Source organism: Mus caroli, chromosome 11 (genome assembly GCF_900094665.2).
Source record: "Mus caroli chromosome 11, CAROLI_EIJ_v1.1, whole genome shotgun sequence".
In the NCBI taxonomy this organism is placed as follows: Eukaryota; Metazoa; Chordata; class Mammalia; order Rodentia; family Muridae; genus Mus; species Mus caroli.
In genome coordinates, this window is record NC_034580.1 from 61,132,256 (window position 1) to 61,147,801 (window position 15,546).

Below are 15,546 nucleotides of genomic sequence, written 5' to 3' on the forward strand. Positions count from 1 at the left end.
AGTGCTGGGATTAAAGGCGTGCGCCACCACGCCGGGCTGGGAATCTGGCTTCTGATGCACTTGGTATGACAGACAAATCTCAGAAATGGATGTGACCTTCAGATCCCTCGGGAGAATTTACTCAGGATTTTAAAAGGGAAATTGCTTTGTGTTAGTGTTCCTTAAGTCTTCGTGTGTATGTGAATGATCTGCAATCTTCTGAAAACGATGTTTCCCTGTCAGCCTGGGCTAGAGCCTGAGAGCCTGCCCTCCTCGCTAGCTCCAGAGATGCCCTGCTGGGTGCCTTGTGTTACTCTACAGCACCTTAGCATGCTGGTGCACGTGTTTCTTCTTCAGTCTTCATATCAGCCCATATCACCCTTATCAGTGGGTGGCATCGTGATGTTATCTTACCAATAGATGTCATAGAAGTCCAGGCCACACAGGAGTGGAGACAGGCTTAAGCGTGTATTCCTCTAGTGGCACTCTTCTTTCTGCTATTCTTTAAAAAAATCATTGATCGCATAATGAGGGGAGTTTATATTAGTATTTAAAAGGAAACATGACAAATCCTGGAGGCCATAGCTCTAGGAAGAAAGGCCTGGAGCTTATTTATTTTTCCATTCTATTAGCATGTGTAGGGAACAAGCTCTAGGATAACATGACTATGGTTCATGAAGTGGGGCTCTGGGAACATGTGTCCCACTTCTAGGCCACCCATGAAATTCAGACAACTGTTTGTAGAAAGGAAATCCTCTCCTGGCCACAGACCTCAGTGACTTGGATGTAGTCTCACTGCTTGGCTGTTGTGACATGGCAGAGGACAAGGGAGGCAAATGCCAAGACTAGCTCATGGCAGGGAGATTCCCAACTTGGATGACCAGTCAGCACCAAGGTCAGTGCTATGCAGATAGAATATCTGCCACAAACCTATTCTCAAAGCCAAGGCTCAGGGAAAGAGAGCATAAACATAGCTAGCGAGAAATTACAAAATAGGAGGCTAGCAGGCCAACTGGTTTGTAGAGCAAGCGTCCAGAAAAAAAAAAATCTGAAGAACCTGATGCTCTCATCTCTCCCAAAGAGACCTTGAGGCCAGCACTGCACTCCAAGGTATAACAGGCTTTGTGCAAGCCTCCCTCCTGTCTCAGAGGAAGTGGTTAGAATGAAAGGCACTGTAAAATAAGGAGTGAACTCACCATTCCAAAGTTGCCACAGCCTTCTCTCATGTTCCACTACTGCAGACCATGAGGGATCTAGGAGTATCCAAGTTTTTCTGCTTTTAAAACAGGTATCCACACTTAGAGGGGAGAATTGACATTTCCTGAAGCAGGGAGCCTTTACAGTACATCCTGATGCTTAACCTACTTCCTCCACTACCCTTTATTTCCAACAGAATATTTTACAAGCCTGGCCCAGATAGCCACATGGGCCAATGATGGAAAGTCTACAAATAAGCATTATCCAGGGACATGTGTGTCCCAGGACTTAGAATGTAGATTAAGTTTCAAGGACACCATTCATCAAAACAGTGAGTGATAGAGTTCAGCTCAGATGTCATGCCAAGGTTTCAGGTAGTACATCATTTCAACCCAATTGGTTCTCAGAATGACTTGAGCCAAGGAGGGATGATATCTATTTCCTTGGCCAGCTTGTAATCTGACTTCTTCCATGCAAAGTAGCCCGTTTCCTCAAGTAGGTGCTACGGAGGCCAACAGGGTTGTATTAACCCACAGGCAGGCTTTGAGTGGCTAAGGAACTGTATGTAGGAATCCATGATCTTCACATAGCCTCCCATGGTTGAATTGCTGTTGGTACTGCTCTAGATATGGACAGAGTTCTGGCCAGTTGAGTGTCGGCATTCTTTGCATTTTCTACAGGGTAGGGGATATCCATTTTTTTTAATTTATTTTTTAATTAGGTATTTTTTTCATTTACATTTCAAATGCTATCCCAAAAGTCCCCCAGACCCCACGCACACTCCCCTACCCATCCACTCCCATTTCTTGGCCCTGGCGTTCTGAGGCAAATAAAGTTTGCAAGACCAAGGGGCCTCTTCTGATACATATGCATCTAGAGACACGAGCTCCAGGGGTACTGGTTAGTTCATATTGTTGTTTCACCTATAGGGTAGCAGACCTTTTTAGCTCCTTGGGTACTTTCTCTAGCTCCTCCNTTGGGGGCCCTGTGTTCATATTCTTATTAACAGGCCTATATCACATGAAGAGCTTTGTAGAGTAGCCACTGTTGAGCAAAATGGATGAGCTTGCAAACAGAAGAATCCAACTAAGACTCTCAAAGGTACTGTGGAGGGTTTTGTTTGTCTGGTATCTTTTTTTTTTTTTTCTTTTTGAAAAGCAGGAATATCAGGAGATGTATTCACTGCATGAAGGCAGCATTCTCCATTAGTTCAGGAGCACCTTTGACTGAAATACATCAGTTTTAACAACCACATATCATGTGAGATTAACTCAGTTATAATAAAACAGCACCACATGATTGGCATGTGCTTTCCTAACCATAGGATTTAGAGAACACCCTCTGTGTTTTCTAGGATCATGTGAAATACCCTTGAAAAACTCTGGATACTCCTAGCCAATGGCTGATTCTTGGTATTCAGTCACATGGACCATACATGAAAGTTGTCCTATGTATACAGATCAGGCAGGAAGTGGTGGCAGCATAAGGTCATGATGCCTTTGGTTATGAATCCAAGAGTTCCTCCAACTCTGTATCCATGGGCCCATACATTCCTCGCTCATAGAAAACTACATTACAGAATGGTCCTATGTAGTACTAGCTTCACACAGGCCATTTTCAGGCAAGCTGGTTGAACCTTTTCTCTTTCTTGCTGTTCATCCTGCTTCACTGTTGCCATGGAGACTAGGACGCCTTCTGAGCTCAGTGCTTTATCTGGAGTCCAGCCTTCAAATACCTTAGTACAGTTCAACCCACTCACTCCCCTGGCTCCTGTGAAAGTATGTCAGCTCAATTCTTTCAGTCAAATGTCTCAGGAGTCTCTTGCTACAATCTACTGATGATCTGAGGGTTCATGCTAGATTCCAATGTGTGCATGGCAGCCTATGGTTTCACAGATGCCCATGTATACACATCTCTTATTTCTAGGAGAAAATACCTGATTTTAATCCTCACAAAAAACAGAACTACTACGGCATTTAACCAATGTACAGGTGGGAGATGTCAGCATGGCCCCAGAGTAATGTGGATCAAACTAGTGGATGAGCCTGATGAAGGCCTACAGGGAGACAGCATTGAGCTAAGACATAGAAGAGAGTGCTTAGTGAATGTCTCCTCAGTTGCTGTAGTACTGAGGTGTAGAATTGGATCTCTGAAAACAATCTTAACATCTCTCCTTCCTCCAGCCTTTCAATAGCACAAGTAGTCACTTGGCCCTAATCATCACCCAAAGCTATGGATAGATACAAATAGAAAACTTCATACTTCTGTTTTCTTCTCCCCCATCCCAAACAAATGCAGCAAATGCTGGGTCTATGGGCATTGGTTTCCACCATGCTGCCTTTTCAAATGTCCCTTTTAAAATATAATATCCCCGTCTCATCTCATTGACCATGTATTCTCCGATACTCTTATTATTGTTAGGCCATTTGCCCAGAATCACTGTTGGCTAAAATCTATGCATTTTATTAATTTTAAAGCCAAATTCTGGCTTCATTCCCTTCTCAGGGAGTCAGAGTTAAATTGGGTGTTATTTGTGCAGTCTCTAGAATATCCACACCCCTACCACAGCTCTGGAGAGACACATTGCAACTTCCTTTGCTGCTGAGATTATTAACTTAGTATAAGAGCTGTGGGCCTTCCAGCTTGAAAACCTCAGCATCGTCCTTATGTTTCCTGCCTCGGACCTCATGATGTGTCTTACTAGACATCAAAGTTGATCGCATCCAGTCTCTTCTCTGGCAAGTATCACTTAGAGAAATTTATTGATTCAGGAACCCTTCATGGGATCTAGAAAGATCTTTACTGTGCACAAGCTCTGATAGTCTCACCATATCTCCATCTCCCAGGTAACCTTGGAACAATCCCAACACCTCCTACAGCCTTGTAGCTCTTCTGCTCCATAGACCAGAAACACTTCCTTCTCATTTCTAATATACAAGAAAGCTTTTACTTCAAGCCTTTCCCTTTCTAGGGTGTTGCTCTCTGTTCACCTGACCCCAGTACTCATCCATGGCAGGAATAACTCCCTCCCTCCCACATCATCTCTAGACCCTCCTCCACTGCCGTTCTCTTACATGCACTCAAGACCTGACTTTGCTTCCCAAGTGCAAATTGTACAACACAAGGAGACCTTTATTTTGCCTCCTATTTTCTTCCTGTTCAATACAAAGAGTTCACTGTTTGGTGTTATGGCTTGAACCACCTTCAAGGGGTTGGGATAAGAGTGGGAACCTACACAGTTGAGAAGTCTTGGTCAGTTGTTGGGTTACATTTGAAAAGCAGATTTCCACCTTCACTCCATGAGTTATACATAATAGAAAGTCAGCCTTCCAAATGGTGCCCAATGTCCTGACCTTCCTGATAATTCCTGTCTCTGGATAGCCATCTCCTATTCTGAAAAGAACTCACATGTACAAGATACTGTGAAAATCATGCTGTGTATAACCAAACATCTGGTCATAAAAGACACTGTGTCTTGTGTCTTTTTCTTCTGTGAATCAACCACTCCAAGGATATCCTGCCAACACATTATGAAATCACTCAAGTAGATCACAGAAAGTGTGATGGGGAGAGACGGAGGCCTCCTGCCAATATAGTACCATGGAAGTTTGACATCTTGAAATTATATCTGCCAACAGCGGTCAATACTTTAGATGATCCTGCCCTGCCTAACATGGTCACTGAAAACGCCCAAGAGATCCTCCCAATTCAATAGCTCCCAAATCCCCAACCTCCAGAAACCATGGGAGATAATAAGTGTCTGTTTTACTTTAAAATGTTGAGTTTTAAAGCCTCTGTTGCATGGCAATTGGTAATTACCACTAAGTGGAGATGTAGGTGCTAAATCCATGTTTGAGTTGGTGCAAGTGTCTCTGGGGTAGTTCCGTTGAGTTTAACTGTGTAGCCCATCCCCCATTCTGCAACAGCTGCAACTCTTAATAGCCACAAATGCCACCTGTATCCTCAATAAACTTTATTTAGACACAAATAGACAACAGAAAATACATACACAGATACAGTTATCGTTTTCTCTATAGGATAAACACACATACATCACAGGGAATTTAAAAAGTAGGAACACAGAAGGTAAGAAAATGTGAAGTCCTTGTTCACTCACACTTGAAACAGACAAATATTTCAGAGGAAGACAAAAATGGAACATCCCAACAACAGGGTTCACATTTGGTCTATAACAGCACACAGGTATCAGGAAGGTAATCAAAGGAGTCAGGGATCCAGTGACAGAATGCTCACAACACTAGTAGGACTATTTAAACAAAAGATAGAATCAGGGAGGATTCCATACCCCTGCGCAGATGCTCTGCAAGCTGTCAGCTAGGTCGTAAAGCAGCTTGGCAGAAACGCTAGCTTAGCTTTCATCTTGCAGCTTGAAGGTCTGAATAACCTCTACCTTTGTGCCCACATCACAGAGTTTTACAGAGACACACCGAGGAAGCCGGAGCTGTCTACATACACACTGGTTTAGAAACTTAGTACAGAACATTGACATTGGGTATAAGATAGGACTTTGGAAAGGGAAGGGAATAACAGCCGAGAGGCAAACCCACACTTTACAAATACTGCATCCATTGGTAGCATTTCCCACCATGCTGCCTGTGGTCCCTTCCCACAGGGAGCCACCATCCTTTGTGTCCCATCATGTACAGAGCAGGATGGATGTGTCTTGGAGGTCTTTTGCCTTCTAAAGTCATAAATGTGACCACCTGGTCATATCTGTGCCCAGGGCATGCTGCCATGGAACCACCCCACTTATTCCAGATCCTGGGTAAGACTCAGGACTCTACACCATCTTCACATTTCAGATTGGGGTTCCCTAGGCAACCTCTGTATTTTAGTAAAAAATGGTTTCCACTGTACCCTTCGTGTGTCCTCTTCCTAATGTGACAAATCCAGATGAGATGAAGTTATGGAGATCTGGTCCTCCACTTCGGTAAGCATCCTTCCCATAATGCCCTGCAAGAAGATGGGCAGAATTACCTGGCGCATTCACGAAAGCAACACAGAAGACAGTCACAGCTCCATCTTGCCCAACAATGATGGTGTGCTGATATTCAAACCAGCAGCTAAGCCACAAGGTCAAGGAAAATATTATATATATTATAATAAATATAATATATACACACACATATATATTACTGAGAATATATTGCTATATATATAGACATATATACACATATGTTATGCACACAGCTTATATACATTATATATATATAATATATGTGATATATATATATATGTATATATAGCTATGTAACAAAGATTAATGCTACACTGGAAACAGAAGAAGAAAGGGTAAAAGGCAGTTTGACTGTGGCATTTCAGCATGACCACTAAGTACACTAGAATGGTGCTTTATAGATGTTCCTCGAATTATAGTAGAGTTGTATCCTGATTAACTTATGGCAAGCTGAAGCATCTAAAGTTGAAAAAGATTGCTGGACATTGTAGTTTGGCAGCATGGCACAGGAGAGTATCAGCTGTTTCCCCTGTGCTCCGTGGTGGTTATCATTGCTCATGAACACTAACCAGCATCACCAGCGATGGCCACCCCACATCTTAAAAGCCCAAGAAGAGAACGAAAATCCCAGTTGTAAAAACATAGCTACCTGTGACTGCATTTGTGCCATCCTGAAGAACAAGTCAGACAGAGAACCAAGCTAAGTGAGGACCCATGACCTTTTCCCACCATCCTTTCTTAAAGTTAGCAAGTGGGGACGACGTGATGCATTAAATACAATCACAGAGTTGTAAAATTAAAGACATTAAAAGGTTGAAATAGGACACACAGACTGAGGCTGCAAAGATGGCTTAGTGCTGCACCCACACACCTCACAAACATCTCTAATTCTGAGAGTCCAACACCCTTTCTGGGACTCTGGGTGCATGTGGTGCACTGACAAGACACGTAAGCAAAATACCTAGACACATAAAAATAGGAAACAAATAAAGTCTTCAAATGTGTTTTAAAAACAGAGGATACGCAGCTACTTTGGAAAGATTGGCCCATTAGTGCTGCTTTTCTGTACACCCAAGATCTTGTCTACAGTTACTAGATGGTTTTCTTTTTTTCCTTTTACCTTTGTTTTTTTCTCTTCTAAAGCAGGAAGGAATGGGCCTAATGGCAGTCCCTTCCTCCTCTTCCTCCTCCTCTTCCTCTTCCTCCTCCTCTTCCTTCTTCTCTCCCTCTTCTCTTCCCTCTCCCTCTCTGCCTCTTCTCTCTGTGTGTTTGTGTGTATGTCTGTGTGTGAGTGTGTATGTGTGCACTCGAGCACGTGTGTATCCATGAATCATACACAACCCTTGGGACCACAGACTAGCAAGTTAAAAAGAAACACAGCAACAGCTGAGCTGGCAGGTGGAATGGTGGCTATAAAACACTGGCAACATCTTTCTGTTTTCCTTTCTCAACTTCATGCAATAAAGCTCTATCCTCTAACTGGCAAGGTACAGACATCTTCATATGCATTGAGGTAAGGAAAAGACAAGGGCAGGTTAAGGACCGTGAAAGAAGAAATTTAGAGAGAAAAACGTTAATATTAGACTTCTGACATTCAAATGGGAATCTATGATGTGCTTGAAACACAGGCCTTGTAAACTGCGAAGAATTAACTCTACCAAGAAACCCCTCAGTATATACACACAGATATGAAGGAGAGTCACTAAGCATTCATATTGCCACCATGTGTTTTACAAATTGAACTTGAAATATATAAATTTAAAAGGTTTTTGAAAATGAGATATTAAATGTGATAACAACAGTATCAATCCAGTGCATTAAAAAAACACAGAGAAAAGTGATTGAAAGAAAATTTTGTCATCTAAGAGCTAATTATTTCTCTTTTTAGCTATTTATTATTTTGTAATTTCTTTCTATAGTGAATGCCAAATTCTCTAATATAAATACAAAAATAAATATCCAGAAAAAAAAATACATCTCATGCCAATAAAACAAAATTGTTTTTTCTTAGCAAAACATGTTCTGGAGACTTCAACACAGGGTAACTTTGGAATCACGTGGAATTCTTAAAAGTTCAGATGCTCAGACAAGCTTCACACATTCTGACCCAGAAAGAGTCCAGTGAATCGGACGTATTTTAACATCAGCTCCTTTGGTATCCAGTGAATGGCCAGTACTGACACCCACTGCCCTCCTTAAGACAAATAGAAACAACCCAAGGTCAAACACTTATGTGAATAGGGAAAGTCACTGACCATTTTCTGGGGCCCCTGCAGGTGCTGTTCATATTCAGGGCTCTGACACACTTCCTCTGGAAAGGGAAGCCTGTCCTCAGCCCCTTCCTTCTTATCCCAGTTCGTAAACCTGAGCATGATCAGAATACTGGAAACAATTTAAATAGACGGATTCAGCAGACACGAGATAGGAATCAAGATCTTGCAATTCTATCAGGGTTCCTGGTTCCGGGATAACAAAGTCATGGGAGTCCTGCATGAGGTCCGTTGGCTCTGAAACACATTACATCATTCACTCTTCAGCTTTTCACGGGGGACAGTTCTTGTTGAAGAACTGCAGTAAGGATTCATACCTGCATGGCCCTGCCTGCACTTAAGTGAAGTCTTCTGCCCAAATCTCAAGCTGTGTGACAGCTGCTAGCAGCTGGACAAGCCATCTTTCTCAAGAGGAGAAGGGAGGCATGGAAAAGGTACATGCAACCAACCCAAGGCACACCAGGACCCTCTCTTCCATAACAAGCTCAATTGCTCCCTTATTCCATCGTAGACAGGAGGAAACAATCCAGAGCCCTCATAAATTTGGACCTCATTAATTCAGAACCTGTGATGCATCCTGCAGAATTTGGGCGGCTTTATTTTTGTGCTCCTTATAAATAAAAATTTTGATAAACAAATCAATACTAAGGAAGATGGGACATAAAACAGAGCCTGTGCTGTTTACAAATCATTCTCACCTGTCAGAAGAACAAGGTCCCTCAGGACTAAGCGTTACTCTAGTGCTCTGGGGCTCTGCCTGTCTGAAAGAGAACAGAAGCTTCTGGATCCCTTACTGCAGGCCAGGCAGAGAGATGGAGACTCCCTGCAAGCATGGCTTTTGACATAACAACAGACGACATTTTATAGGACTTGATAGAATACCCAGAATTTTTTTTGGATATACTACTTTATTAACCTTTTAATCGATACTGCTTGCAAGTCATTTATTTTGTTTATCATTTTAATATCACCTCCAATTTCATTGGTGTAAAGACTGAGGCTAACAGGGCAAATCTGGGAGACGCCTACATTTGTACTTGTATTACCCATCTGACTGTAATATACTGCACTCATTTCATTATGGGTACATGGCTTTTCCAATACCTCATAAAAACCCACGTTCCTAGAGCTAGTCAACAGTACATCCTCCATCCCACCCAGGTCTGCTGTTTTCCAAATGAAAACATCCCAGTGGCCTGAGAAGAACAGCTGTGACTCTGCTCCAAGACTGAACCCAAGGTAAATAGTAGAAACCCAAGGAGAATTCTAGGTGACAACATCCAAGTTCATGGAAATTAATTCTGAATGGGAGAAAAAGCATAAATGGTGTTGATAGCTAATGAGGCAGGACCAGGAGCATGGTAGAGGTTGGAAGAATTCTGGGGTCAATTCAGTTTGCAGAATTTTGAGTTCAACAAATTGAAAAGCTATGTGGAAACCAATCCTATAGAATCCTTCTTTGTTTGTCTTAAAACAGGGTCTCATGATGGAGCCCATTTGACCTCAAAGTCCCTAGACTCACACATTGGCCTACCAAGTACTGGAAATAAAGGTATGCACCACCCCCACCCCCAGCTCCTACATGATCTTCAAAGGCATCTCTAAAGGTGGTTTTCTGGAATTGGCTTCTGCAGTTCATATGGAAAGCACAGTGACCACCTCAAGCTTGGTTTGCTCAGTGGTCCTCAAACTTGAGCAATCACCCAACTCCCCTGGATGGCAAGAACATCACTGGGCTCCAGAATCTCCTGGGTGTGAGGTTACCCCCTGATTACTATAGTTCTAATAAGTTCTTGACTGTGATAATTAATCCTCTCGATCAACTAGACTGTATGTAGAATAACCCTAAAGATTAATGGGGCATGCCTGTGGGTGTGACCATGAGGATGTGTCCAGAGAGAACTGAGTTACAGGAAAGACTCACCCTGACTGTGAGTCGTTCCACACCATAGGGCAAGTATCTGAAAATACTGGACATGGTAAGAGGAGAAAGCAAGCAGAACTGCATTGCCCTCTCCTCCCTGGCTCAGATCCACTCTGTCATGCCTTACCCACTATGGACTGAATCCTCTAGAGTATGAGCTAGATCAAACACTTTGACTTTGAAGTTGTTTCAGGCAGGTGTCTGGTCACAGCAACAGGACCAACATCCAGATACCAGGGGAAACATGATACAGAATCCTCAAAAGCCACATCTTGTTGGGACTAGTGACATGTTAGTCTTCAGCCGGACCCAGATAGAAGAATGATGTAAAAAATGATGCACAAACAAGGGAATACAGACTAGTAAAAAGAGAATCCCTACACAGGTGGCCAATCGGAAGAGAGAAGTCAGCATTTCTTCTGTTTCCTGATGATGCACCAAGTTGATGGACTGATGAGAAGGATATGAGCAGGTACCACTAATTCCACTGTATGTCACTCAAACAACCATTTTATTCTCCATCCAGTAAAAACTGCCATCAATCTATGCCTATCTGTCAGCTACCAGGGCCAGAGGACAAGGGAGAACAGGTTCTCTCTAAGCAAATTGGAATTAGAGAAGCAACCATGAATGTGCCAGGGCTGTAGGTAGAAGTAAGAAAGTATGTTGGCAAAGAAGCTCTAGAGTCTCCATACCACAGGAGAGAGAAACATACAGTCCACACTAGGAGCAAAGTGGCTCCAGGCTTTAGAGCATGCATGCCACAATCTGCTGAATACAACTGGGTGGAAGACCACTGAGATGACATCTATTCCCCAGGTGCTACCACCATGCCCTCATTGGAACTATTGACAGCTCTTTAGAAAACATTAAAGTTTGGTTCTGTCTCGGTTTCTACCCAGGCCATCTTGACTCCCTGTCTGAATTCTACGTCCTTCCGAAATCTCTTCAGGAGCCACAAGTCAGAGATAGTACAAAGGGGTAACTGTTCCCAAATAGGAAGGTACTAAAGAAGAGAGGTCAAGACTGGGCTACTGGAGTTGGGTTGTGCTCCTGGCTCTGAAAAGAAAAGGCTAGAAAGACCTCTACCTGTAAAGGAGAGTTGCCATAAGAAACAGACAGGGGAAATGGGATTGTATCAGAATGGCAAAAGACTCAACAGAATTTTGCATCTGTGAAGTTATATCAGCAGTCATGAGACAGAAACAAACTAATCAAGTATGGGTGCCTGCTACATTCCTGGACAACAGACTGGATGAGGAGGGAAACTGGTGATGTCGTGTCCAAGGAGAGATGCAGCTGCAGATGAAGTGAGAAGGACAGAGATAAACAGTGGTAGGACACAGCAGACACTCTAGGATTCGAAATCCATTTCAAATAAGACTCCCTGAGGAGGGACAGAAGGGACAGTTCAGAAGCAATAATTAAAAGTTAATTGTTTGTTGTTTTGCTGTGCAGATAGAAGACTTCAGTCTTTAGATCCAGAGAAAGAAGCAAGTCTTCCAGCTATTCATCAGAAGGGATCAATATCTAAATATAGCCTCACAGAAGATGCTGTGGTGGTTTGAATATGCTTGGCCCAGGGAATAGCACTATTTGGAGGTGTAAACTTCTTGGAGTGGTATGGCCTTGTGGGAGAAAGTGTGTCATTGTGGGGTTGGGCTTTGGGACCCTCCTCCTAGCTGCCTGGAAACAATTTGCTCCTGGCTTCCTTTGGGTGAAGATGCAGAACTCTCGGCTCTTCAAGCACCATGTTTCCCTGGATTCTGCCATGCTTACTGCCATGATGATAATCAACTGAAACTCTGCAACTGTAAGTCAGCCCCAACTAAATGTCCTTTATAAGATTTGCCTTGCTCATGGTGTCTCTTCACAACAGTGGGGACCATAACTAAGGCAAATGCCATTTAAAATTAAGAAAAGAGATCAATCTAACCTCATAAAACATGAAATCTATAGGAACTGAAACCACCCTCTTAATAATGTTGGAGAGGCTGAAAAGATGGCTGAGTGGTTTAAAAGCATTCACAAAGGACCAGTGTTTGGCTTCCAGCACTCACAAGCACCTCTACCTTCAGCTCCAGGGCCCCCAGAACCCTCCTCTGGCCTCCATGGCACATGTACTCACATGCACATATAAACACATACATGAAGTTTTGGTTTGTAAAAAGTGTCAGGACTACTCCTTTGTTCTTGGGACAAACATCCTGGCAGAGACACTCTTAAACCTAGAACTCAGTTGACACCCCATTTCAAATCTAGCCAAGTCAAATAGACATAATAATGTTACCCATGTCCTGGGTCTTTGAGAAGGTTAAATATGTTAATACACACAATCTATATTACTCAGCCCTCAGAATGTTAGTGTTAGGCCTTTTAAAAGAATTTGTTAATACTTTAGAATAAAAAATGTTTTACTTTCCTTTAAAATTCACTGGAAATAATCAAAGAAAAAAAGAATATTAAAGTTAATAAAAAACATGCAGTTTTTTGTTAAACAGTTAGGACAGTTGGGAAAATAGACCACCACAGTTAAATGCATACATAAAGATACTCAGAAAAATCAATTCGAAGAGGACAATAAACCTAAATATACCACATCCACCCTAAAAGTTCTTAGAAGAGAATATAGGGCAATGAGTATAGAATTTTAAATCAGAGAAGAAACTATTGAAAAACTTTTAACCATGATACATCAAAAGCAATCATAAAACTATATATATTTATTCAAGGCTAGAAAATACACAGATCTTAATATCAAGAGATCATCAACATCTTCAAAGCAATCAAAGGGAAAACAAGCCAGATTGGTAAAACAAAACAAAAAACAAATAGGCAACTTATAGAGGAGAAAACCCGATGGGCCAATACACAGAAAGTGGTGCTCGGTCTCACAAGCAATCAGGGAAACTCAAATTAAAACCATAATGAAGCAGCATTTCACACCCAGTAGACTGGCAAACATATAAATGTCCAAGACTTCTGACTAGAATCCTGGGGGAAGGATAATTGCTAAAGCTGCCTTGAAAAGCCTCGTGCCAGTGGCTGGCGGATTTGAGTATGGCTATCATAGAAGCCATACTCAGTGACTTTGTTTGTAGCTGTCCACACCAGACCAACCCTCAAGAGTTCATGAGGAGCTATGCATAAGCAAGTTCAATGCAACGCCGTTTGTAATCAAGACAGACAGGAGCTCTACAATCTCCTACAATCTTATCCAGAAAAGAGGGGATAAACCATGGTGCAGTCATCAAATGTAGTTCTGCAACAGGGCAAAATGAAATGTAAGGAGTGGAAGCAAAGTGACACTCCAAGTGTCAACATGGATGCTCTGAGATCTAATGCTGAGTATACAAAGCAAACTGGAGAAAAACAGGGTGGCGTGATAGAGAAGGAGTTTTGAAATATGCAATACAATATTTGATATTGTCTGAGGACATGACCATGCATAATGTTACACAAATATAAAGACATTCGGCAAAAATGTAAATATACGTTTCAAGGTAACAGTTACTTCTGCAGTAAGAACACAAATGTAGTTAAGAAAGGCTATTGGGAATTGATCCTGTGTTCTGTTTCTTACACTGGAAAACTGGAGATGTGTTAGACTATTAAATAACTCTTTTATGTCTATTTATTTGTTCGTTTGTTTTAAAATACTTGCTATGCATCCTAGGATGGCTTAAAGTCATGATCTTTCTATCTCAACCTCCCCAGTGCTATAATTGAAGGCTATACTACCATGTGCAGCTAGAGGTCTGTTTGGCTGGTTGATTTAGTTTGTTTCTTTAGTTTTAGTGCTGGCAAGGGAATGTAAGACCTTGTACATACTAAGTGCTCTACCGCTGACTTACCTCTCACCAATATATAAGCTGAGGACATAAGCACTCGGAGGTATGCTTATGGAGAAAGGTTTTATTGTAGATATGAGGGAGAGTACAGCCAGAGGCATCAGCAAGAGTCTGGAGCAGAGGGAGAAAGTAGTACACTGGATATGGCCAGAAGACTGGACTGGGTCATGGAAGGATGAGGGAGGGAGAGATAAAAAAGAGGGATAAGAGAGGGGGGACCAAGAGAGAAAAATAAAAGAAAGTGCATGGCTGCAACACTAGGGGTGTATGGGAATAAAAAGCTGGGGGAGGAAAGCCTATGAGCTAGAGAAGTTTAGCAGGGTGGGAAGAGGTGAGAAAAGCCAGAAGGACTATGAAATAGGAACTTGCTGAGAGAGCCTAGAAGCCAGATGCACAAATGGCACCACAGATAGACATTTATTCTCAGTAGTTTCTTTTAGACCTGACCACCTCTAAATAATTTATTTATTTGCTGATAGATGTAATAAGTTTATAAGTACTGGATAGATGAATGGTTAGATGGATAATAGATAAAAGGGACACAGAGAGACAGGTATTGCTATGAGTAGGTGGTTTGATGATTAATAGGTTTGTTTGGATTGGTTAAGCTATTCTCCCTCGAGAATTTCATACATCGTCAGTGATTTCACAAACAAAGACATTAAAGAGCCTCTAGTTTTCAGACTACCCATGAGCACCTGCTGGGACTAATGTGCCAACAAGAGGCAAGCCATAGGATTTCTGAAATCATGGTTGCTGCCTGTGTTTCTAATCATCAACCAGCCTTAGAATCCTAACATTCCCCAAGGAAAGGTTGGTAAACCAGACTGCACAGTTTTAAACACTTGCAGAATTATCCTTATGGACCGCAGTGGGACTAAAGGCTCCTGGAGCCGCCCTAGTGAAGGTGGTATGCAAACAGAGTGAGAAAAGCAAGGGTGGAATAAACCAGAGAGCCACTGCAGGGACAGAGCTACAGCTCTCCAGCTTCGGAGCCTGCTTGCAATGCAGAGCATGCGCTTAGAGCTCACATGGAGTGGGGCAATGAGCAGCTGAGAGACAGCTCGAAGGACACTGAGGGCCAGAGTCACACACACACACACACACACACACACACACACACACACACACACACACACACACACGAGAGAGAGAGAGAGAGAGAGGGAGAGAGAGAGAGAGCACTGAATTACTCTGTGCAAAAATATGTCCCAGAAAACTGAGGGAACACATATAAAAGCCCAGTGGGAGACTTCATTGCCTGGGATAAAGGGATGCCCCTGGCTTACACACAGTTGAATCATGTTACTGACACACCAACTGCAAAAAGTGTGCATCAACTAGAAA

The 15,546-nt window shown here is 42.4% G+C and overlaps 1 protein-coding gene across 4 annotated transcripts in view; it reads right to left on the minus strand.

Annotated features, from left to right (window-relative positions):
- The window catches only part of Shisa6 (shisa family member 6), a 297,727-nt gene that overhangs the window by 156,183 nt on the left and 125,998 nt on the right, over positions 1-15,546 (minus strand). For 2 of the 4 annotated variants that reach the window (XM_021178071.2, XM_021178072.2), the window contains exon 3: positions 6,055-6,150. The exons of the other annotated variants lie outside the window; for them this stretch is intronic. In XM_021178071.2, coding sequence (XP_021033730.1) covers positions 6,055-6,150 — 96 coding nt within the window. The remainder of the gene's footprint in view (positions 1-6,054; positions 6,151-15,546) is intronic. 4 annotated transcript variants of the gene reach the window in all.